The sequence below is a fragment of the Tachypleus tridentatus genome, chromosome 4 (genome assembly GCF_004210375.1).
Source record: "Tachypleus tridentatus isolate NWPU-2018 chromosome 4, ASM421037v1, whole genome shotgun sequence".
Classification (NCBI taxonomy): Eukaryota; Metazoa; Arthropoda; class Merostomata; order Xiphosura; family Limulidae; genus Tachypleus; species Tachypleus tridentatus.
In genome coordinates, this window is record NC_134828.1 from 7,221,965 (window position 1) to 7,248,796 (window position 26,832).

Below are 26,832 nucleotides of genomic sequence, written 5' to 3' on the forward strand. Positions count from 1 at the left end.
GAAAACACTAGTAACATTCTATATCATATTTCGAACATTTCTAAGTGCTTACAACAAACCTTTTCTGTTTGATGAGATTTTGTGAGATTGGCTTTCTGAACTATCTTTCCAGCATATACCTTATTTGTAGTCAAATCCGTTATTTCGTGGACATGGGCAAACCCTCCCTTTGGGGACAAAAATAATTTTCATCATACAGGTGTAGTAACAAAAAACAGGAAAACAGCACAATAACAAATCTGTTTGCTCTGAATTGTAAAGACTATAAATAAATAACCAATTTAGGTAGGTATTTATAAAAGAAACAACTTTAGAAAGTAAATATACAATACCAGAAAGCATAGAAAATTACACCCTTGTGCAAGTTAATTGAAACAAATGGTCATTTTACAATATTTTCAGCATAGCCCAGTGTAGGCTCCCTGGACCCACTGATTTCCTTTAATAGTCGTTTTTTCACACAGACGGCATCATTAGCTGTGTTTTGCAGTATGGTCAATCTATTTTTGGGCGAAATGACGAAATTTTGAGGAATATTACGTCATTCGAAATTGCATTAGAAGGCAAGGAGACCAGTCAAAAAACAACTTACCAACTCAATGAAGAAAAAACGGTATCAATGGGGTCTGAAATACAAGATCTGGATGCAAGAACAATGGAGGAAGGTGTTATTCAGTGGCAAGACTCATTTCTTCATACAGGGTCAAAGACGTCTGCACGTTCACAGATCTCCGGGTGAGATACTTCAAGAATCTCACATCAATCAGTTCGTAAAACATTCCTTGAAGAAGATGTTTTGGGGTTTTTTCAACTACTATGGCATCGGAGGCTTACATATTGTAGGAGGTATGATGCGAGGACCACAATACATCAAAGTTTTGCAGAGAAGAATCGTTCCAGAATTGAAAGAGATTTCCAGATGGATCTGGCATTTTTCAGCAAGATCTGACTCCATTCCACACATCGATACTTGTGAAGAATTTTATGACTATAACACGAATAAAGGTGCTGGACTGGCCTGGAAACTCTCTGGACTTAAATCCTATTGAAAATATTTGGGCAATTTGTAAAGAAAGACTTCAGAGAAAAGACTGTACTACGAAAGATAAGCTAATTGAGGCCATAATTAAGGTGTGGTACCGCGATCCAAAAATTAGTAAAGATTGCAGTCAACTCGTGGACTGAATGACAAAGCGGATTAATGATCTTCTAAAAAATAAAGACAGTCATATCATGTATTAATTTGTGAGTAATTTTTAAATTCTCAGAAATAAAATGCAAAAAATTGAAAAAATCGTAATTTTCCATCTTGTTTCAATCAATTTGCACAAAGATGTAGATATAATTTCAACAAGAAACTTACACAAACTTCTGTTTATCTTAAAACAATGCTGCAAGCAAATGTTTTTCTAATTATCACTATAAGCTATGAAAAATGAAATGTATTGATTGGTAGCAAACCAATACCTTTAACAAATGAAAGCAGCATTTTCAAATAGAGATAATGTAATGGTAAAATAAATTCTAGTCCTAACAACTTCCTAAAAAGCTGAAATGCTGTAGATAAAATATGTGAAGTATGGGATAATATTTTACTAATAATCAAAACCAAAAGCATGTTACGGTACAAATATCAGTACAGAATATACAACATATTATAGCTGGACAGTCGATGGAATTAATTATCAGTTAATCCACTACCTCCTAAACTAATAACGTTCAACTAATAAAGTATTTTCCCACAAGAGTTTGAATAACAAAAAATAGTAATAATTACTAACTGATATTAACTGATTAACTCTGAATTCATCAAAACTTCTATGAAAAATCATAGTAAAAATATTTTGATTACTTGAACTGTTGGAAAAATCAAAAACACAAATTTCAATTAGTTGATTACTTGCATGACATTAACTGAATTAATTTTAATAAATCAATATTTTATGGGGCACTACTCAACATAGTTAAACCACATACATAATTAATTATATCAGTAAATTAAATTTTACAAACCAACACGTGTTAGGGTTAACATTCTAGCTTGAATTCAATAAATAAAACTTAATACTTCTTAATAATAAAACATTTCCACTTATTTTTTACCATTGCTTATCTTAGATATTATAGCAGTCTTGTTTGACTTAGAACCTAATACATGGCATATTAATAACAACACTTTAAATATCTTAGATATTATAGCAGTCTTGTTTGACTTAGAACCTAATACATGGCATATTAATAACAACACTTTAAATATCTTAGGTATTATAGCAGTCTTGTTTGACTTAGAACCTAATACATGGCATATTAATAACAACACTTTAAATATCTTAGATATTATAGCAGTCTTGTTTGACTTAGAACCTAATACATGGCATATTAATAACACTTTAAATATCTTAGGTATTATAGCAGTCTTGTTTGACTTAGAACCTAATACATGGCATATTAATAACAACACTTTAAATATCTTAGATATTATAGCAGTCTTGTTTGACTTAGAACCTAATACATGGCATATTAATAACAACACTTTAAATATCTTAGGTATTATAGCAGTCTTGTTTGACTTAGAACCTAATACATGGCATATTAATAACACACTTTAAATATCTTAGATATTATAGCAGTCTTGTTTGACTTAGAACCTAATACATGGCATATTAATAACACTTTAAATATCTTAGGTATTATAGCAGTCTTGTTTGACTTAGAACCTAATACATGGCATATTAATAACACTTTAAATATCTTAGGTATTATAGCAGTCTTGTTTGACTTAGAACCTAATACATGGCATATTAATAACACTTTAAATATCTTAGATATTATAGCAGTCTTGTTTGACTTAGAACCTAATACATGGCATATTAATAACACTTTAAATATCTTAGGTATTATAGCAGTCTTGTTTGACTTAGAACCTAATACATGGCATATTAATAACACTTTAAATATCTTAGGTATTATAGCAGTCTTGTTTGACTTAGAACCTAATACATGGCATATTAATAACACTTTAAATATCTTAGATATTATAGCAGTCTTGTTTGACTTAGAACCTAATACATGGCATATTAATAACAACACTTTAAATATCTTAGATATCATAGCAGTCTTGTTTGACTTAGAACCTAATACATGGCATATTAATAACACTTTAAATATCTTAGATATTATAGCAGTCTTGTTTGACTTAGAACCTAATACATGGCATATTAATAACACTTTAAATATCTTAGATATTATAGCAGTCTTGTTTGACTTAGAACCTAATACATGGCATATTAATAACACTTTAAATATCTTAGATATTATAGCAGTCTTGTTTGACTTAGAACCTAATACATGGCATATTAATAACACTTTAAATATCTTAGATATTATAGCAGTCTTGTTTGACTTAGAACCTAATACATGGCATATTAATAACACTTTAAATATCTTAGATATTATAGCAGTCTTGTTTGACTTAGAACCTAATACATGGCATATTAACAACACTTTAAATATCTTAGATATTATAGCAGTCTTGTTTGACTTAGAACCTAATACATGGCATATTAATAACAACACTTTAAATATCTTAGATATTATAGCAGTCTTGTTTGACTTAGAACCTAATACATGGCATATTAATAACACTTTAAATATCTTAGATATTATAGCAGTCTTGTTTGACTTAGAACCTAATACATGGCATATTAATAACACTTTAAATATCTTAGATATTGTAGCAGTCTTGTTTGACTTAGAACCTAATACATGGCATATTAATAACAACACTTTAAAAACACAATACACTTGAACGTAATTATTTAAAGGTTGTTTTATAATAAAAGATTTGGGAACAGTGAAATGATGATGACTATATATTTAGGAACCAAGAGTTAAAAACTCACCATTTTTAATTTTTTAAAATTATAATATGTTCTTAACTGGCATATATGATGCAAAGCAGTAAAAAAGAAAGTCTTAGTATTGTAATAGTTCAATCTCTAAGTGTTTCATACCTATATACACGGGCCTATACATTTACCTCAATGAATGTACAAATCAAGAATATTAGAATTACATCATATTATGTAATTCAGAACAAAGATTACAAACACTAAGTGTCACTAAACAGACTATCTAACTTGGTACTTACAAACATGTAAACATTCATAATGAAAACTTGATTTTGGTTAACATTTCAGAATGTTGAAACTTGTTCTGTAAAAGCATTGCCTTCAGTTTTAGCAAGAGAATTTCATAAATATGTTGTATAAGAATATTTTACACAATTCTCATGTTTAACCATTTTCAACAACCTTTGAAACCACACTACTTTTGGTTTAATACAAGTATTTAAACACTAATTAGACAAGAAGGAAATTAGTAACTAAAAGAAAATAAGTTATTTGGAAAATGACTACATTATGGTGAAAAGTCTCTTTAAAAATTGAAAATTATCAAATAAAAATAACACAAAATAATTAGGAAAAATTCTTACTTATCCACCAATGTAGAAATTTTCCATCAATAAGCATTGCACACTTTTGTAGATTTTAGTTCCAATATATACAGCATTGTTTTATTTACACCACTATAAAAGTACAAAAATTAACCTTATTTAAATTAATTTAATATTTATCTTAATCAAAAGCTAAACAGTAAACATAATTGATGAAACTTTGTAGTATGGACAGCAACTGCCTGTTGCAGAGACATAAATGTACAGAATGACATTTCAAAAGTCTTCTGCCTTTCATCTTCAAGTCAATGAAGACTCCTACAAAGTTTCATCATGAATACTCTACCTAAACAATTTATCAAAGAATAAACATAATTAGCATAACAGTTTGCTCAATGAAATTTACATCTATTGTCAGCTGACAAAAAGTAAAACATTCAAAAAACAAAAAAGTAAAAGTAAATGGGAAAAAAAAAAGTTGACCAGCATGTAATGACTTCTCAACATAGGGTTTAGAGGTACATCTTACAATTTTATATAAATTACTTCAGATTACAAAAACAAACACCTTTCTCAGTTATAATTTTCCTATGCTGAAAAGTATTTCTGATAGGTACCTACCTCCTCTCATATTTTTTCTCATTCCATACTGCCCTCTATATGTCAAAAACAGTTTTACACGCCTTTTTATCTCCTCTCCATTAAAACTGACTGATTCCAGTGCATCTCTCATACCAATTATCATGTGTCGACCCTTCACCAATAAGTGTGTGACAAATTCTCATGACGGCACGCAACTCCCTCTATTCAATTCTGCCAAACTATCATTCCAAGTTTTGGCAGAAGACAGAAGCACCTGTTTTCAGTGGGAAGCGTGAGCTGGGGTAAGTATTTATTGGAAATAAATTTTCAGTATAGGAAAATTAAAACTTATACTCTCCCTCCAGTTACATAAATACTTAGATGGAGAGACCAGTGTAAAGGAAAGAAGTATCATTTGAAAGTGTCCAAGGAACACTCCCTACAACATTCTAAAATGTGATGTGGGAGACTGCACCACTTCCAAATCTTTGTCCATTGTAGAGATATTGCATACATGGACATCCAATGGGAGAAAATTATGGCCACAAAGTGATCCAAACGATGCAATATTTATGTAACTCTATCCCAAAAAATATAAAAGTGGGAAAAATTAAAAGTATGTATCTGTCCTCGATGTAGAGTGGCTAAGACACATCAGGCCATACACAGTAAGTTAACTACATCCATGCCACTTAGAACACACATGCAGGTGTGGGTAGGAAAAGGATCATACTAACAAGTTAACTACATCCAAAATTCAGGACACCAAGAACCAACAACTAGGTAAGAGGATCATACTAATGACAAGTTAACTACATCCAAAATTCAGGACACCAAGAACCAACAACTAGGTAAGAGGATCATACTAACAGCAAGTTGACTACAATCCAAAACCTTTACTACCAGGAACCAAAATCCATGTTGGGGTAGGAAAGATCATACTGGTGGCAAGTTAACTACAATCCAAAAAAAGCCACTTGGCAGGGGTAGGAAAGATGATCATGCAATTATTCCCTCAAGTTCATGAGACCATCTAATACCCCCCAGACTCATGAACAGGATGCATGTGAATATGAAAAATTAATAGATTGATCCAGGAATCCAACATTCCACATCAAAAAGGAGTCTGCATAATTGAAACCATCTCCATCAAAAGTGAAATTCACTGAAACTGCTGCAGAATAATAAACATCAAAGGAGAGGAGAAGGGGATGAATTGTAATAATGTGCAAGTTCCTCCACCATGACCCACAACATGGGTAGTGTAACAACATTACAATTGAGGGCATCAGTAATATGTGTGAAAACTTTATATCCAAAACTATTGAGGACGAACATCCACATGGGGTAGGATGAGGGATCTCAGTAGAATGATGACTTGCTCCCATTTACAATGTTTCATAATCCAGGATATTCCATCACCCACACCACCACTCTACTCTCAACTGAATGATTGTATAATCATTTCTATATTTTCTTTGTACTTTGTATTTCATTAATCCATTCAGGAGGATGCCTCCATGACATACCATTCCAGTGGCTTGGAACTGGAAAGTAGTAATGACTCTCAAACTCTAACAGAAAAAATAAGGGGAGAGATACGGTGGAAAGTCTGTAGGAATGACAATACCCAAGACAGAACAATGGGTGACCAAGAGACCATATTTTTAAAAGCAAATCATATCAAGTTATTCAATACAAAGTATGACAGAAATAGGCAACTATTCCTTTCTTCATGTTGTCCATGGATAATCTGGGATAGACAATTTTTGTTAAAAATTCAATCACAAGAATAAACCTAAAAGCAATCTTCTGGAACACCCCATCTCTACAGTATGCATTATGTGGCTATAGAAGTTGGCATGGCCATACAACACAGATTTAGTCTGTTAAAGTACAGGGTGTTCGGAAAGTCACTGTGCAGTTTTGTAATCATATGTTATTCAGTCTATTTCAAGCCAGCAACTGATAGTGGTGTTTAGAAACAAAATACAAAGGATTCAGGCCTGTACTGCTGCCAACGGGGGTCACTTTCAACATTGTTTATAATTGTCATTCATATTTACCTCCTGTGTTCTATACTGAAACATGTTTGTTAATAAATATACAAGTACACAGTGACTTTCCAAAGGCCTCACTCATTACTGAGCAAGCAATAATAAAAGGGAAAATAGCCCCTTAAAAGGAAAGAATAAAAAAACAAAAAAGCTTACCTAGTCAATGTCTCCTTCAATTCTAAAAAATGGTTACAGATAGAAGATAATAGTCCAAAGAGGAAGAAATGATGATCTGATGCACAAAGCGAGAAACAAACATGGGTTGTTCACATGCCAGATTGAAGAAGAATCTCTATGGAACAACAAAGATAAAATGCCAATGAAAAGATGAGGTGCCAAGTCAGATGAAGAGATACCCAGAACAAAATATGAAAGTAGGATGACAAAGAGAAACCAGCCAATCAAATTAAAAGTCAAACCCAATTGGGAAAGGTGGAAGGAGAAAGATCATGAACAGAGAATGACTGCCAAGAAAGAAAGAGACAGTAAGAGGCACCACAGAAGGAAGCTGTGCAAGCAATATAACAGAGAAGATTGGATATAGATCACAGAATTCTGTCCAATTCAGGCCAAGGATAAAGGTGGAAAATGTAAGAAATGGAAAGCAGAAACACACAAAAGATATCCACACTAGTATCCAAGGAGTTCGATAAGAAAAGAATAATATGGAGAAAGGAGAAGATATGTAGAAAGATAGAGTATGTTCAGTAGCAACTGAACAGACCAGTGACATCAACTGTAGAAGGAATGAAGATGTAAAACAAGATGCACAGGGAGAGCAGTTCACACTAAAGTGAGGCAATGCAGGACCACATTAATATCCCCATCCAGAAGGACACCTCACCACAGTGGATCATGAATCTCAAAAGAACATATCAGCATATAAAGTGCAGGAGAGGTAAATACCTGCAATATCAGGAAAACAAAAGACACAGGATAGGGCTGCCAGAAAATCCAAAATCAAGGAGATGGAAGACCTCTGATCCAAAAGCCAAGTAAGGACATCTGCATGAAGAAAGGAACAGTGGAATAATCAGGAGAAACTCCTGGACTCAGAAACCAATGACAGAGAAAAATTTCATTTATGTTGAGAAATTTCTATGGAGGAAGATTAAATGAAAGAGGCTAGAAAAGAAGCTAACTCTCAGAAGAAGCTAGATCTTCTTACCAATGACTGTAGGAAAACCAGGAGTGAAGATAAATGGCAGGAAGATCTGGATGAAACACAAGTGATGAAGAAGGTGTGGAGCCAGTGAAACAGGTAATGGAGGAGGAAGTTGGAGAAGCCACAGAAGTCACAGAAGCCATAGCTGAAACAACCAGGAAAAAACTATAAGAAGTGTCAAGGATGAAGAAAATCACATAAAGGAGAAGAACGGGAGGATAGACAAACATTAGGTCCAATTTCCATCAATAGCCAGAGCAAGAAGACAAGAAACCAGAGACTTAAAGCAAGGCAATTCATGGTTAAGGGATGCAAGTAAAACCCTCAATGTAAGGAATGGCACACTGAAACTAAAGCCACTGGGAAACAAAAGGACTGAGAGACCTCTCTATTGGATCTATAATATGTAGACAGGAATCTGATTCACAACAAAAGTAAAAGCATCCACAACATATGCAATGAAAAGAATATCAAGTGTGTAGGCCTAAAAAGATCCAATGTATGAATACAGAGGGATGGAAAATAGGTTATGCCCTGGTGATGGAAATTAGCAACCACTGAATAAAAGTTGGAATGGAACATTACCAGATAATTTCTCGCCAGAAGAAAATAAACCAAAACACAACCTACAGCATGAGGCTCCAAGACACTTATAGGGTAAGACTTCTCAACCACAGCCCAAAAATCCTGAATCTTTCAGTTTATTGGCTCACTCACACCCTATTCCCAAAGTGATACATCTGTGAAATGTAGAAAACTAGATGAGGAAATATCATACCCACTAACATGCGAGTTGTATCTAACTTCCATTGCTAACAAATTACAAAGGGAGAAAGAAGGGTAATAAAAGCCAACAAAAGATCCCTGCAAAATTTCAATGGTTATGAAAAGCTCAAGAAAGAGTCCACATATGAACCTGACCTAAAGGGTTAAGGCTACCATAAACATCACATCCCTAAGAGCAACAGAACTTTGCAAACTGGAAGTAACAAATGAATGCTCTGACCAGAGATGGTGAAATGCAACTAGATACTGAGATATGTAAATGAAAATTTGAAATGTTCATCTATAAACCTAGAGAAAAACCCCACTTAAGGGTGAAAAACAACTCCAAGGTAAAATAGGGCAGACTACAAAATAGATTATGGTGGGAACAAGACTGTTACAGGCCACCAGTCTCTGGTTTTTAGTGTGAACAACAAAGAACCTGGAGAGAGATGATGAAGAGGCACAATGTTCTGTTGAGACAGTGTCTCAGACAGACTCTGGCAGGAAGCAGGATCCTGAGTCATGGGGAAGGAAAAGGAAACCCAAGATGAAAAAGATGGAGAAAGAAATAGTAGAACAGTTTCCTCTCATAAAACCCAAAAAACCCATGGATCTTTAGTGAAAGGTTGCCAAAGGATAACAAAATCACAAGGTCAAACTCCCACCAGACCAAAAGTCACTGGTCAGTCTCCTGTTCTGTTGGTGACATGCCTATCTACACTAAATAAAATAATAAACTGAGAACCTCCTGGAAAGAGGAACAGGGAAAAGTAAATAAGAATCATGATGGGAAACAAGAATAGAGCTTGACATGACTCCAAATGCAACAAACATGCAATCAACAAGGAAAGGGTAGTGTTGATGCAAGAGCTACATGTAATTCCAAAGTCTCAGATAAATGATCAAAATCATATTCGAGAGAAAAAAGCCATACCAAATTCCTAAAAGAAAAAGGCAGCAAATGAACTCAAGACAAATACAGGTAGAGGTACATGTGTGATACCTGAAGTGGAAACGTAAACCTCAGAATTAATTGTAGAAATGTAGGTATCAAACAAAAGTGTTTAATGTAAAAGAGTGAGAAATAAAATAAAGATTGTAAAGTTAAGTGGAAAGTAAATGATTTCTTTAATGTACAAGAAAAAATAATGAAGAAATTTCACTTTGGAAATTAAACTATTAAAATCATAAAAGCAATTCACACGAGAAGCACAAAAAGAAAAAAACATGAGAACTCGAGCACTGTCAAACGAGAAGAAATATTTCAATACAGATGGAGTCACGTGTCATGAGAATATATTACACTCTAACCAGGAAAAGATGCATGGCATGCATTGGAATCAAGCAATTCCAATAGAGAGGGGATAAAAGGCTTGTGGCATGTGTAAAATTTGTTTTGCATATAGAGGACAGCACTGAACAAGAACAGCTACTGATGTGAGAAATGGTAATGTACCATAACAGATTTATTTTATGTTTAAAATTCTGTACAACTTTTTTTTGCTTCTAATTAATTTAGGATTAAGATTAAAGACTGTTGGAAACAAAAAAAAACTGAACAACTTCACCTTTCCAAGGAACTTTCCTTTCAAGTATGTGGTATTTGTTCTAGGGTCCACAATGTATTCTGGAAGTTCTATATTGTTATTGTTCAAATTCACCTTCAAGCTTTTCTCCATACCTTGGTTTATTTTTTGATTTTGACAGACAAAGTCTGTCTTCTCATCTTGAACATGGTTTATTTTGACATTCATTCTGTGCTATGACCTGACCATGCCCCTGTTGGATAAATTGAAAATAATTAACTACCAACTACAGAATTTATTTCAGTTTTGATTTAGTCATCTGTAATAAAATAAAACTTGCCAGAAAAACAAAATATTTCAGTTATAAAATACCTTTTCAAAACTAAAGGGAACCAATATATATTTAGCCAAAATGTGAATGGCACTGAAGTACATTAAGCAATTCATGTATCTACTTCTTACAAACAGTTAGAATATCGTGTAGTAGTGGATACGAAATTGGAAGTGTGAAGACTAGGGAAAGACTAGTTATAATCGCTTAATCATTCAAGGACCAAAAACATGTACTAAGGAACCACTAATTATTTATGTTTGTGTTTCATGCCTAGAGCTGTTGGTTAAACAGTTAATTTTAGATTTTAAGATAGACAGAAAAGTGAGACAACCATAAGCTACTTCTTCAATAATATAAATAATGAAAATAGAAGAACTGAAAAATTAGTAGTAAATCTTACAATTACTGAAACTTTCACACAGGTACAAAGTTTTAATAAAAAATCTACTTTAAACACATAATACAGACTAAATATTATAAATGTATCTATTTATCACAAATCTTAACTTTTTCCGACATAGCTTTTCCACCATATCTGTCCCAAACTTGAATGTATTGAAGCCATAACTCTCAATAAACTTATCCCAATTGTTAATTTGCAGCCAATATACATTCATACTGTATTTGTTCTCAACCTTAATTTCTATCATGCCATACTTATCACAAATCTTAACTTGCAGCTGACATAGCTTTTACACCACATGATTTCCTGAACTGGTCAACAATAAATTTACATACTAATAATGCTAGAAATCAGGTTTTGATTCTCTATGGCAGAGAGAGTTCTAATGAGCCCTTCGTATAGCTTTGTGTTATAACAACCTCTATTCTAACGAGCCCTTCGTATAGCTTTGTGTTATAACAACCTCTATTCTAACGAGCCCTTCGTATAGCTTTGTGTTATAACAACCTCTATTCTAACTAGCCCTTCGTATAGCTTTGTGTTATAACAACCTCTATCATATTTATACAATAGCTTCTCTACTACAGTTGTTCCTCAGTTATCAAATGACCTTGTTTCTTGGTAAAACTATGTCAACACTTTCTTACTTAGTCCATTATTATATGATACTGAACTTTAACTTTTTAACCCTTTTGCCAACTTCATTTCTTACTTCACCACAATACATGAATCATCTTCAGGTTAAGATCATCTAGAAGCATCAAAACATTGTTCTCTCCTCATCAATAAAAGTGTTAATAACCATACCAGCCGTTCTGAGATACATTTTTATTTCAAATGGGTTTCTCGTCATCAAGTATAACTATACAATACTATTTATGTTTGAGATTGTTTTCTCAGAACAAGTTACAATGAAACCAAGATTCACATGGGTTATTGTTTTATATTAAATTATTAGATGGAGATCTAATGTTTCTGACATCTTTGGAAGAATAGGAGATAACCAAGCTAAACATTTGAGTACCCCTTCACAAAAGTAAATATTCCTCTTAAGTTTCCAAAATGTAAGGAAATAATTTTGAGATTTGCAAAATTTGGCAAAATGGCAGAGAGGTAAAAAACAGTAAGTAATAAAATAGGAAAAATAAATTGTATATTGACGATTCGATTTTGTCCCTGAAATCATGTATATTGACGATTCGACTTTGTCTCTAAAGTTACGTATATTGACAATTCGCCTTCGTCCCTGAAGTCATGCTACAATGACACCAATCAGACACAGTTTAAAAACATAGGGAAGAACTATACAATATGATGAAGGAAGAAATATTAAAAATCTGCTTTTAACAACAGCTAACACACCTGTTTATAAAGTTTTCCTTTAACTACAGCTAACACACCTGTTTATAAAGTTTTCCTTTAACTACAGCTAACATACCTGTTTATAAAGTTTTCCTTTAAATACAGCTAACACACCTGTTTATAAAGTTTTCCTTTAACTACAGCTAACACACCTGTTTATAAAGTTTTCCTTTAACTACAGCTAACACACCTGTTTATAAAGTTTTCCTTTAACTACAGCTAACATACCTGTTTATAAAGTTTTCCTTTAATTACAGCTAACATACCTGCTTATAAAGTATTCCTTTAATTACAGCTAACATACCAGCTTATAAAGTTTTCCTTTAACTACAGCTAACATACCTGCTTATAAAGTTTTCCTTTAACTACAGCTAACACACCTTTTTATAAAGATTTCCTTTAACTATAGCTAACATACCTGTTTATAGTGTTTTCCTTTAATTACAGCTACCACACCTGCTGAAAAGTTTTCCTTCAATTACAGCTAACATACCTGCTTATAAAGTTTTCCTTTAATTACAGCTAACATACCTGCTTATAAAGTTTTCCTTTAATTACAGCTAACACACCTGCTTATAAAGTTTTCCTTTAATTACAGCTAACACACCTGCTTATAAATTTTTCCTTTAATTACAGCTAACACACCTGCTTATAAATTTTTCCTTTAATTACAGCTAACACACCTGCTTATAAATTTTTCCTTTAATTACAGCTAACACACCTGCTTATAAAGTTTTCCTTTAATTACAGCTAACACACCTGCTTATAAAGTTTTCCTTTAATTACAGCTAACACACCTGCTTATAAAGTTTTCCTTTAATTACAGCTAACACACTTGCTCATAAAGTTTTCCTTTAATTACAGCTAACACACTTGCTCATAAAGTTTTCCATTAATTACAGCTAACACACCTGCTTATAAAGTTTTCCTTTAACTACAGCTAACACACCTGCTTATAAAGTTCTCCTTTAATTACAGCTAACATTCCTGTTTATAAATTTTCCTTTAATTACAGCTAACATTGCTGTTTATAAATTTTCCTTTAATTACAGCTAACACACCTGTTTATAAAGTTTTCCTTTAACTACAGCTAACATACCTGTTTATAAAGTTTTCCTTTAACTACAGCTAACACACCTGTTTATAAAGTTTTCCTTTAACTACAGCTAACATACCTGTTTATAAAGTTTTCCTTTAATTACAGCTAACATACCAGCTTATAAAGTTTTCCTTTATCTACAGCTAACATACCTGCTTATAGTGTTTTTATTTAATTACAGCTACCACACCTGCTGAAAAGTTTTCCTTTAATTACAGCTAACATACCTGTTTATAAAGTTTTCCTTTAATTACAGCTAACATACCTGCTTATAAAGTTTTCCTTTAATTACAGCTAACACACCTGCTTATAAAGTTTTCCTTTAATTACAGCTAACACACCTGCTTATAAAGTTTTCATTTAATTACAGCTAACATACCTGCTTATAAAGTTTTCCATTAATTACAGCTAACACACTTGCTCATAAAGTTTTCCTTTAATTACAGCTAACACACCTGCTTATAAAGTTTTCCTTTAATTACAGCTAACATACCTGCTTATAAAGTTTTCCTTTAATTACAGCTAACACACCTGCTTATAAAGTTTTCCTTTAATTACAGCTAACACACCTGCTTATAAAGTTTTCCTTTAACTACAGCTAACACACCTGCTTATAAAGTTTTCCTTTAACTACAGCTAACACACCTGCTTATAAAGTTCTCCTTTAATTACAGCTAACATTCCTGTTTATAAATTTTCCTTTAATTACAGCTAACATTGCTGTTTATAAATTTTCCTTTAATTACAGCTAACACACCTGCTTATAAAGTTTTCCTTTAATTACAGCTAACACACCTGCTTATAATGTTTTCCTTTAATTACAGCTAACACACCTGCTTATAAAGTTTTCCTTTAATTACAGCTAACACACCTGCTTATAAAGTTTTCCTTTAATTACAGCTAACACACCTGCTTATAAAGTTTTCCTTTAATTACAGCTAACACACCTGCTTATAAAGTTTTCCTTTAACTACAGCTAACTTACCTGCTTATAAAGTTTTCATTTAACTACAGCTAACATACTTGCTTATAAAGTTTTCCTTTAATTACAGCTAACATACTTGCTTATAAAGTTTTCCTTTAATTACAGCTAACACACCTGCTTATAAAGTTTTCCTTTAATTACAGCTAACACACCTGCTTATAAAGTTTTCCTTTAACTACAGCTAACACACCTGCTTATAAAGTTTTCCTTTAACTACAGCTAACACACCTGCTTATAAAGTTCTCCTTTAATTACAGCTAACATTCCTGTTTATAAATTTTCCTTTAATTACAGCTAACATTGCTGTTTATAAATTTTCCTTTAATTACAGCTAACACACCTGTTTATAAAGTTTTCCTTTAACTACAGCTAACACACCTGTTTATAAAGTTTTCCTTTAACTACAGCTAACACACCTGTTTATAAAGTTTTCCTTTAACTACAGCTAACACACCTGTTTATAAAGTTTTCCTTTAATTACAGCTAACATACCAGCTTATAAAGTTTTCCTTTAACTACAGCTAACATACCTGCTTATAGTGTTTTTATTTAATTACAGCTACCACACCTGCTGAAAAGTTTTCCTTTAATTACAGCTAACATACCTGCTTATAAAGTTTTCCTTTAATTACAGCTAACATACCTGCTTATAAAGTTTTCCTTTAATTACAGCTAACATACCTGTTTATAAAGTTTTCCTTTAATTACAGCTAACATACCTGCTTATAAAGTATTCCTTTAATTACAGCTAACATACCAGCTTATAAAGTTTTCCTTTAATTACAGCTAACACACTTGCTCATAAAGTTTTCCTTTAATTACAGCTAACACACCTGCTTATAAAGTTTTCCTTTAATTACAGCTAACACACCTGCTTATAAAGTTTTCCTTTAATTACAGCTAACACACCTGCTTATAAAGTTTTCCTTTAATTACAGCTAACACACCTGCTTATAAAGTTTTCCTTTAATTACAGCTAACACACCTGCTTATAAAGTTCTCCTTTAATTACAGCTAACATTCCTGTTTATAAATTTTCCTTTAATTACAGCTAACATTGCTGTTTATAAATTTTCCTTTAATTACAGCTAACATTCCTGTTTATAAATTTTCCTTTAATTACAGCTAACATTGCTGTTTATAAATTTTCCTTTAACTACAGCTAACACACCTGTTTATAAAGTTTTCCTTTAACTACAGCTAACACACCTGTTTATAAAGTTTTCCTTTAACTACAGCTAACATACCTGTTTATAAAGTTTTCCTTTAATTACAGCTAACATACCTGCTTATAAAGTTTTCCTTTAATTACAGCTAACATACCAGCTTATAAAGTTTTCCTTTAACTACAGCTAACATACCTGCTTATAAAGTTTTCCTTTAACTACAGCTAACACACCTTTTTATAAAGATTTCCTTTAACTATAGCTAACATACCTGTTTATAGTGTTTTCCTTTAATTACAGCTACCACACCTGCTGAAAAGTTTTCCTTTAATTACAGCTAACACACCTGCTTATAAAGTTTTCCTTTAACTACAGCTAACACACCTGCTTATAAAGTTCTCCTTTAATTACAGCTAACATTCCTGTTTATAAATTTTCCTTTAATTACAGCTAACATTGCTGTTTATAAATTTTCCTTTAATTACAGCTAACACACCTGTTTATAAAGTTTTCCTTTAACTACAGCTAACATACCTGTTTATAAAGTTTTCCTTTAACTACAGCTAACACACCTGTTTATAAAGTTTTCCTTTAACTACAGCTAACACACCTGTTTATAAAGTTTTCCTTTAACTACAGCTAACATACCTGTTTATAAAGTTTTCCTTTAATTACAGCTAACATACCAGCTTATAAAGTTTTCCTTTATCTACAGCTAACATACCTGCTTATAGTGTTTTTATTTAATTACAGCTACCACACCTGCTGAAAAGTATTCCTTTAATTACAGCTAACATACCTGCTTATAAAGTTTTCCTTTAATTACAGCTAACACACCTGCTTATAAAGTTTTCCTTTAATTACAGCTAACACACCTGCTTATAAAGTTTTCATTTAATTACAGCTAACATACCTGCTTATAAAGTTTTCCTTTAATTACAGCTAACACACTTGCTCATAAAGTTTTCCTTTAATTACAGCTAACACACCTGCTTATAAAGTTTTCCTTTAATTACAGCTAACATACCTGCTTATAAAGTTTTCCTTTAATTACAGCTAACACACCTGCTTATAAAGTTTTCCTTTAATTACAGCTAACACACCTGCTTATAAAGTTTTCCTTAATTACAGCTAACACACCTGCTTATAAAGTTTTCCTTTAATTACAGCTAACACACCTGCTTATAAAGTTTTCCTTTAATTACAGCTAACACACCTGCTTATAAAGTTTTCCTTTAATTACAGCTAACACACCTGCTTATAAAGTTTTCCTTTAATTACAGCTAACACACCTGCTTATAAAGTTTTCCTTAATTACAGCTAACACACCTGCTTATAAAGTTTTCCTTAATTACAGCTAACACACCTGCTTATAAAGTTTTCCTTTAATTACAGCTAACACACCTGCTTATAAAGTTTTCCTTTAATTACAGCTAACACACCTGCTTATAAAGTTTTCCTTTAATTACAGCTAACACACCTGCTTATAAAGTTTTCCTTTAATTACAGCTAACACACCTGCTTATAAAGTTTTCCTTTAACTACAGCTAACTTACCTGCTTATAAAGTTTTCATTTAACTACAGCTAACATACTTGCTTGTAAAGTTTTCCTTTAATTACAGCTAACATACTTGCTTATAAAGTTTTCCTTTAATTACAGCTAACACACCTGCTTATAAAGTTTTCCTTTAATTACAGCTAACACACCTACTTATAAAGTTTTCATTTAACTACAGCTAACTTACCTGCTTATAAAGTTTCATTTAACTACAGCTAACTCACCTGCTTATAAAGTTTTCCTTTAATTACAGCTAACACACCTGCTTATAAAGTTTTCCTTTAATTACAGCTAACACACCTGCTTATAAAGTTTTCCTTTAATTACAGCTAACACACCTGCTTATAAAGTTTTCCTTAATTACAGCTAACATACTTGCTTATAAAGTTTTCCTTTAATTACAGCTAACACACCTGCTTATAAAGTTTTCCTTTAATTACAGCTAACATACCTGCTTATAAAGTTTTCCTTTAATTACAGCTAACACACTTGCTCATAACGTTTTCCTTTAATTACAGCTAACACACCTGCTTATAAAGTTTTCATTTAACTACAGCTAACACACTTGCTTATAAAGTTTTCCTTTAATTACAGCTAACACACCTGCTTATAAAGTTTTCCTTTAATTACAGCTAACACACCTGCTTATAAAGTTTTCCTTTAATTACAGCTAACACACCTGCTTATAAAGTTTTCCTTTAATTACAGCTAACACAACCTGCTTATAAAGTTTTCCTTTAATTACAGCTAACACACCTGCTTATAAAGTTTTCCTTTAATTACAGCTAACACACCTGCTTATAAAGTTTTCCTTTAATTACAGCTAACACACCTGCTTATAAAGTTTTCCTTTAATTACAGCTAACACACCTGCTTATAAAGTTTTCCTTAATTACAGCTAACACACCTGCTTATAAAGTTTTCCTTTAATTACAGCTAACACACCTGCTTATAAAGTTTTCCTTTAATTACAGCTAACACACCTGCTTATAAAGTTTTCCTTTAATTACAGCTAACATACTTGCTTATAAAGTTTTCCTTTAATTACAGCTAACACACCTGCTTATAAAGTTTTCCTTTAATTACAGCTAACACACCTGTTTATAAAGTTTTCCTTTAATTACAGCTAACACACCTGCTTATAAAGTTTTCCTTTAATTACAGCTAACACACCTGCTTATAAAGTTTTCCTTTAATTACAGCTAACACACCTGCTTATAAAGTTTTCCTTTAATTACAGCTAACACACCTGCTTATAAAGTTCTCCTTTAATTACAGCTAACATTCCTGTTTATAAATTTTCCTTTAATTACAGCTAACATTGCTGTTTATAAATTTTCCTTTAATTACAGCTAACACACCTGCTTATAAAGTTTTCCTTTAATTTAAAGTTTTCCTTAATTACAGCTAACACACCTGCTTATAAAGTTTTCCTTTAATTACAGCTAACACACCTGCTTATAAAGTTTTCCTTAATTACAGCTAACACACCTGTTTATAAAGTTTTCCTTTAATTACAGCTAACACACCTGTTTATAAAGTTTTCCTTTAATTACAGCTAACACACCTGTTTATAAAGTTTTCCTTAATTACAGCTAACACACCTGTTTATAAAGTTTTCCTTTAACTACAGCTAACTTACCTGTTTATAAAGTTTTCATTTAACTACAGCTAACATACTTGCTTATAAAGTTTTCCTTTAATTACAGCTAACATACTTGCTTATAAAGTTTTCCTTTAATTACAGCTAACACACCTACTTATAAAGTTTTCATTTAACTACAGCTAACTTACCTGCTTATAAAGTTTCATTTAACTACAGCTAACTTACCTGCTTATAAAGTTTTCCTTTAATTACAGCTAACACACCTGCTTATAAAGTTTTCCTTTAATTACAGCTAACATACTTGCTTATAAAGTTTTCCTTTAATTACAGCTAACATACTTGCTTATAAAGTTTTCCTTTAATTACAGCTAACACACCTGCTTATAAAGTTTTCCTTTAATTACAGCTAACACACCTGCTTATAAAGTTTTCCTTAATTACAGCTAACACACCTGCTTATAAAGTTTTCCTTTAATTACAGCTAACACACCTGCTTATAAAGTTTTCCTTTAATTACAGCTAACACACCTGCTTATAAAGTTTTCCTTTAATTACAGCTAACACACCTGCTTATAAAGTTTTCCTTTAATTACAGCTAACACACCTGCTTATAAAGTTTTCCTTTAATTACAGCTAACATACTTGCTTATAAAGTTTTCCTTTAATTACAGCTAACACACCTGCTTATAAAGTTTTCCTTAATTACAGCTAACACACCTGCTTATAAAGTTTTCCTTTAATTACAGCTAACATACTTGCTTATAAAGTTTTCCTTTAATTACAGCTAACACACCTGCTTATAAAGTTTTCCTTTAATTACAGCTAACACACCTGCTTATAAAGTTTTCATTTAATTACAGCTAACATACCTGCTTATAAAGTTTTCCTTTAATTACAGCTAACACACTTGCTCATAACGTTTTCCTTTAATTACAGCTAACACACCTGCTTATAAAGTTTTCATTTAACTACAGCTAACACACTTGCTTATAAAGTTTTCCTTTAATTACAGCTAACACACCTGCTTATAAAGTTTTCCTTTAATTACAGCTAACACACCTGCTTATAAAGGTTTCCTTTAATTACAGCTAACATACCTGCTTATAAAGTTTTCCTTTAATTACAGCTAACTTACCTACTTATAAAGTTTTCATTTAACTACAGCTAACATACCTGCTTATAGTTTTCCTTTAATTACAGCTAACTTACCTACTTATAAAGTTTTCATTTAACTACAGCTAACATACCTGTTTATAAAGTTTTCCTTTAACTACAGCTAACACACCTGCTTATAAAGTTTTCCTTTAATTACAGCTAACACACCTGCTTATAAAGTTTTCCTTTAATTACAGCTAACACACCTGCTTATAAAGTTTTCCTTTAATTACAGCTAACATACCTGCTTATAGTTTTCCTTTAATTACAGCTAACTTACCTACTTATAAAGTTTTCATTTAACTACAGCTAACATACCTGTTTATAAAGTTTTCCTTTAACTACAGCTAACACACCTGCTTATAAAGTTTTCCTTTAATTACAGCTAACACACCTGCTTATAAAGTTTTCCTTTAATTACAGCTAACACACCTGCTTATAAAGTTTTCCTTTAATTACAGCTAACACACCTGCTTATAAAGTTTTCCTTTAATTACAGCTAACACACCTGCTTATAAAGTTTTCCTTTAATTACAGCTAACACACCTGCTTATAAAGTTTTCCTTTAATTACAGCTAACACACCTGCTTATAAAGTTTTCCTTTAATTACAGCTAACACACCTGCTTATAAAGTTTTCCTTTAATTACAGCTAACACACCTGCTTATAAAGTTTTCCTTAATTACAGCTAACACACCTGCTTATAAAGTTTTCCTTTAATTACAGCTAACATACTTGTTTATAAAGTTTTCCTTTAATTACAGCTAACACACCTGCTTATAAAGTTTTCCTTTAATTACAGCTAACACACCTGCTTATAAAGTTTTCCTTAATTACAGCTAACACACCTGCTTATAAAGTTTTCCTTTAATTACAGCTAACACACCTGCTTATAAAGTTTTCCTTTAATTACAGCTAACACACCTGCTTATAAAGTTCTCCTTTAATTACAGCTAACATTCCTGTTTATAAATTTTCCTTTAATTACAGCTAACATTCCTGTTTATAAATTTTCCTTTAATTACAGCTAACATTGCTGTTTATAAATTTTCCTTTAATTACAGCTAACACACCTGCTTATAAAGTTTTCCTTTAATTACAGCTAACACACCTGCTTATAAAGTTTTCCTTTAATTACAGCTAACACACCTGCTTATAAAGTTTTCCTTTAATTACAGCTAACACACCTGCTTATAAAGTTTTCCTTTAATTACAGCTAACACACCTGCTTATAAAGTTTTCCTTTAATTACAGCTAACACACCTGCTTATAAAGTTTTCCTTTAATTACAGCTAACACACCTGCTTATAAAGTTTTCCTTTAATTACAGCTAACACACCTGCTTATAAAGTTTTCCTTTAACTACAGCTAACTTACCTGCTTATAAAGTTTTCATTTAACTACAGCTAACATACTTGCTTATAAAGTTTTCCTTTAATTACAGCTAACATACTTGCTTATAAAGTTTTCCTTTAATTACAGCTAACACACCTACTTATAAAGTTTTCATTTAACTACAGCTAACTTACCTGCTTATAAAGTTTCATTTAACTACAGCTAACTTACCTGCTTATAAAGTTTTCCTTTAATTACAGCTAACACACCTGCTTATAAAGTTTTCCTTTAATTACAGCTAACATACTTGCTTATAAAGTTTTCCTTTAATTACAGCTAACACACCTGCTTATAAAGTTTTCCTTTAATTACAGCTAACACACCTGCTTATAAAGTTTTCCTTTAATTACAGCTAACATACTTGCTTATAAAGTTTTCCTTTAATTACAGCTAACACACCTGCTTATAAAGTTTTCCTTTAATTACAGCTAACACACCTGCTTATAAAGTTTTCATTTAATTACAGCTAACATACCTGCTTATAAAGTTTTCCTTTAATTACAGCTAACACACTTGCTCATAACGTTTTCCTTTAATTACAGCTAACACACCTGCTTATAAAGTTTTCATTTAACTACAGCTAACACACTTGCTTATAAAGTTTTCCTTTAATTACAGCTAACACACCTGCTTATAAAGTTTTCCTTTAATTACAGCTAACACACCTGCTTATAAAGGTTTCCTTTAATTACAGCTAACATACCTGCTTATAAAGTTTTCCTTTAATTACAGCTAACTTACCTACTTATAAAGTTTTCATTTAACTACAGCTAACATACCTGCTTATAGTTTTCATTTAACTACAGCTAACATACCTGTTTATAAAGTTTTCCTTTATCTACAGCTAACACACCTGCTTATAAAGTTTTCCTTTAATTACAGCTAACACACCTGCTTATAAAGTTTTCCTTTAATTACAGCTAACACACCTGCTTATAAAGTTTTCCTTTAATTACAGCTAACACACCTGCTTATAAAGTTTTCCTTTAATTACAGCTAACACACCTGCTTATAAAGGTTTCCTTTAATAACAGCTAACACACCTGCTTATAAAGTATTCCTTTAATTACAGCTAACATACCTGCTTATAGTTTTCCTTTAATTACAGCTAACATACCTGTTTATAATGTTTTCCTTTAATTACAGCTAACATACTTGCTTATAAAGTTTTCCTTTAATTACAGCTAACTTACCTACTTATAAAGTTTTCATTTAACTACAGCTAACACACCTGCTTATAAAGTTTCCTTTAATTACAGCTAACACACCTGCTTATAAAGGTTTCCTTTAATTACAGCTAACACACCTGCTTATAAAGTTTTCCTTTAATTACAGCTAACACACCTGCTTATAAAGTTTTCCTTTAATTACAGCTAACACACCTGCTTATAAAGTTTTCCTTTAATTACAGCTAACACACCTGCTTATAAAGTTTTCCTTTAATTACAGCTAACACACCTGCTTATAAAGTTTTCCTTTAATTACAGCTAACACACCTGCTTATAAAGTTTTCCTTTAATTACAGCTAACATACTTGCTTATAAAGTTTTCCTTTAATTACAGCTAACACACCTGCTTATAAAGTTTTCCTTTAACTACAGCTAACATACTTGCTTATAACGTTTTCCTTTAATTACAGCTAACATACCTGCTTATAAAGTTTTCCTTTAATTACAGCTAACACACCTGCTTATAGTTTTCCTTTACCTACAGCTAACACACCTGCTTATAGTTTTCCTTTAACTACAGCTAACATACTTGCTTATAAAGTTTTCCTTTAATTACAGCTAACACATCTGCTTATAAAGTTTTCATTTAACTACAGCTAACATACTTGCTTATAAAGTTTTCCTTGAATTACAGCTAACATACCAGCTTATAAAGTTTTCCTTTAACTACAGCTAACATACTTGCTTATAAAGTTTTTCTTTAATTACAGCTAACTTAACTGCTTATAAAGTTTTCTTTAACTACAGCTAACATACTTGCTTATAAAGTTTTCCTTTAATTACAGCTAACATACTTGCTTATAAAGTTTTCCTTTAATTACAGCTAACATACTTGCTTATAAAGTTTTCCTTTAATTACAGCTAACTTAACTGCTTATAAAGTTTTCTTTAACTACAGCTAACATACTTGCTTATAAAGTTTTCCTTTAATTACAGCTAACATACTTGCTTATAAAGTTTTCCTTTAATTACAGCTGACTTAACTGCTTATAAAATTCTATTCTAGCTTATTAAGAAAACCTCCAATACAGTTTTCACAGAGTCAATATTTTCAACCAAACATGTTTTGCTTCATCGTTGGTTTTCTTTATCTTCTTCAAGTTAGAAATTCACAACTTGTCTAGTCTTCTTAACTTATACACTCTACAAAAGCACATCCTTTTTGCTTGTTGCTTTGAAGTAAATACTGAGAAACCTTTCTGTACATGTGACAGTTTTACGTTTATTTTATAAATATTATACAACTGTCTCCATTCTAAAACAACTACTAGACTCAAAAGTCAGCTTTTTAGCTTATCAAACCTCCATCTTTAACACACATTAAATATTCTTTTGTTCAAAGCAGAAAAAAATAACTTCAAAATAATATAAACCTGTTCTAACAATGAAAACACTAAGCACATCCAGCTGTTCCATTGTCCATAATCCCAAATAATAAATACTAAAAATCAACTCATTTTATTTTCCCTTTTCTAGTAACTTTATATAGAAAAGGGTAGGAAATGCAAGTTATGATGGGCCTTTCAAACAAATTAGTACCAAGATATCTTACTGCAAAACATTGCTTAACAAACAAACACATCCATTTATTTCATTTATAGTATTCTAAATCAAATGTAAAAATCACATACAAACTGATCTATTGTACGTTGCTGGTTATTTTGTAACTATCAGTATTATTCCATCATTTTTATATTTACCTTCAAATAGGTGTACACAATCAACTGCATTATTATTGTTATTCAAAACACAATGTTTCACATCTCATTACATTTCTGTAATTAACATTACTGCATGTTATTAGATGTTCAAATTCATTGTTGGTGTTTTTACACTACAAAACGACTTTACAAAGAACTGGTCACATCTGCACAGAAGATGAGCCAGCAAAATAAATAAATAAAAGGTAATAATAATATAAAGCAAACAGAAGACAAGAACCTTGATATTTTATAAGTTACACTACTACAAATCATTATAATTTAAATGTTTTCACATTACTGGCAATTTTAAAATTTTAATGTCCAACAAAGAAACAAAATGAATTCAATGTCTTTGTTATTTATGGGGAGGTTATGACAACGTATTCCTATTTTCTTTCATTGTTAAATGAAGAATAATAATGTGGCAATTTTTTTGTTTTTGATCAATTGCGAACGACTATAAATCACCTAAAAATTAATTTGTGAAAAATATATTATCTTTCACGCTGCCAATACCACCTGATTCTCTGATTCTGGTACATTGTTAAAGACACGGCTTGGTATCGACAATCGAAATTTACCTATTTTTACAGTTAAAATTGATTAATTTCTTAAGAAGTATTCTTAAATATAAAACTTCTGTTTTATATAACAGTTTTTTACATCTTCATAACTAACAAGAACTTAAACTTTTTTATTATTATTATTGAATTTACCTTAATTTCTCACGCTGTTAAGAAAATTATGATGTACAAAGCTCCTATTACAAAACACTCACTATTTGCTTCCACAACATCCAAGCTCCAACACTAGCGCCACTACGACAGAATACCTGGTAAATATTGTAAATAAGCAATGAGACATTTTGTATAAGTTAATTTCCAGAAATTCCAGAAACATTTGAATGTAAGAAAAAACATTAGAGGATGACAATAGTAAATGAATAAAAATCACTTAACAATCAATAAAAACGTTTCAAAATGTTAATTAACAGCTTCACACTATAGCAAGAACTGTACCGTACTTACAATGTCTATGTACTTTGCTTAACACTCCTACGAAAAGTGGCAATTTCATTTAAATACAAATTTATTAGCCTAATATTAATAACCTTTCAAGTTGCTCTGGGGCCTATTAGGCCCCACTTTCGTAGGAGTGTTAATATATAAAAGTTATTGCAACATCACTGACGTTGCAACAACGTCTTCCATAATTTCTAAATATACATGTATATTTTGTGTGTGTCAATCGCACTTGCTCCGACTCTTTTCAAGGCAGGTGTCCATATAGGTATCCTCATTAGCATTATTGTGTTGCGTATAATTTGTTTGTTTGTTTGTTTTGAATTTCGCGCAAAGCTACTCGAGGGCTATCTGTTGCTGGCTGTCCCTAATTTAGCAGTGTAAAGCTAAAGAGAATGAAGCTAGTCATCACCACTCATCGCCAACTCTTGGGCTACTCTTTTACCAACTAATAGTGTGATTGATCGTAACATTATAATGCCCCCACGGCTGAAAGGGCAAGCATGTTCGATATGACGGGGATTCGACCCCGCAACCCTCAGATTACGAGTCGAGTGCCTTAACCACCTGGCCATGCTGGGCCTGTGTTGCGTATATTCGTAACGTCTTTCCTTGAACATTTTGGTATCTACAAATAACAAATTTCACCAGTTTTTGACTAACACAAAAACACTTTTCATATAAAACCCTTTTTTAAATATTGTCATATTGGTTCAAAACTTGTTAGGGTTTTGTTGTCTAGTAATAGGTGGCCTTATTAGATGTCTGATATCTAAAATATATATTAAAAAGGAAAAGGTACCGAGGTCTACTTTCAGCACATATAGGCCCGGCATGGCCAAGCGTGTTAAGGCGTGCGACTCGTGATCTGAGGGTCGCGGGTTCTCATCCCGGTCGCGCCAAACATGCTCGCCCTTTCAGCTGTGGGGGCGTTATAATGTGACGGTCAATCCCACTATTCGTTGATAAAAGAGTAGCCCAAGAGTTGGCGGTGGGTGGTGATGACGAGCTGCCTTCCCTCTAGTCTTACACTGTCAAATTAGGGACGGCTAGCACAGATAGCCCTCGACTAGCTTTGTGCGAAATTCAAAAAAACAAAAAAAATCAGCACATATGTAGCAGCGATTAGGTTCACATAGTACATCGTTTTCGTTGTGTTTTTTTGTCAGTTTTTCTGAAAGTAATTTAGAGAATTATGCAAGAGTTTATCGGCTATGATTTATATATTTGCGCATTTGTATATACATTTAGAATACGAGG

General features: G+C 31.9%; 1 protein-coding gene across 2 annotated transcripts; it reads right to left on the reverse strand.

Moving 5' to 3' along the window:
• Window positions 1-8: 8 nt before the first annotated feature.
• Window positions 9-25,376, reverse strand: LOC143248518 (serine/threonine-protein kinase PLK1-like). Of its 2 annotated transcripts, none has more exons than XM_076496939.1 (3): window positions 25,329-25,376; window positions 10,597-10,807; window positions 9-167 (listed from the first exon to the last, which is right to left on the reverse strand). In XM_076496939.1, exons 2-3 carry the CDS (start codon window positions 10,780-10,782, stop codon window positions 24-26), a joined length of 330 nt encoding a protein of 109 aa, XP_076353054.1. In that variant the 5' UTR covers window positions 10,783-10,807; window positions 25,329-25,376; the 3' UTR covers window positions 9-23. The 2 variants fall into 2 exon arrangements, with proteins under 2 accessions (XP_076353054.1, XP_076353053.1); XM_076496938.1 differs by having other exon boundaries at window positions 25,267-25,358.
• Window positions 25,377-26,832: the final 1,456 nt, after the last annotated feature.

What these genes read in the sequence shown, in the direction of transcription:
- LOC143248518 (XM_076496939.1), bottom strand. Translation starts at nt 10,782, where the DNA reads ATGAATGTCAAAATAAACCATGTTCAAGATGAGAAGACAGACTTTGTC. An exon ending in AAGGAAAGTTCCTTGGAAAG is followed by an intron (nt 168 to 10,596) that starts GTGAAGTTGTTC and finishes TTGTCCCCAAAG; the next exon opens with GGAGGGTTTGCCCATGTCCA.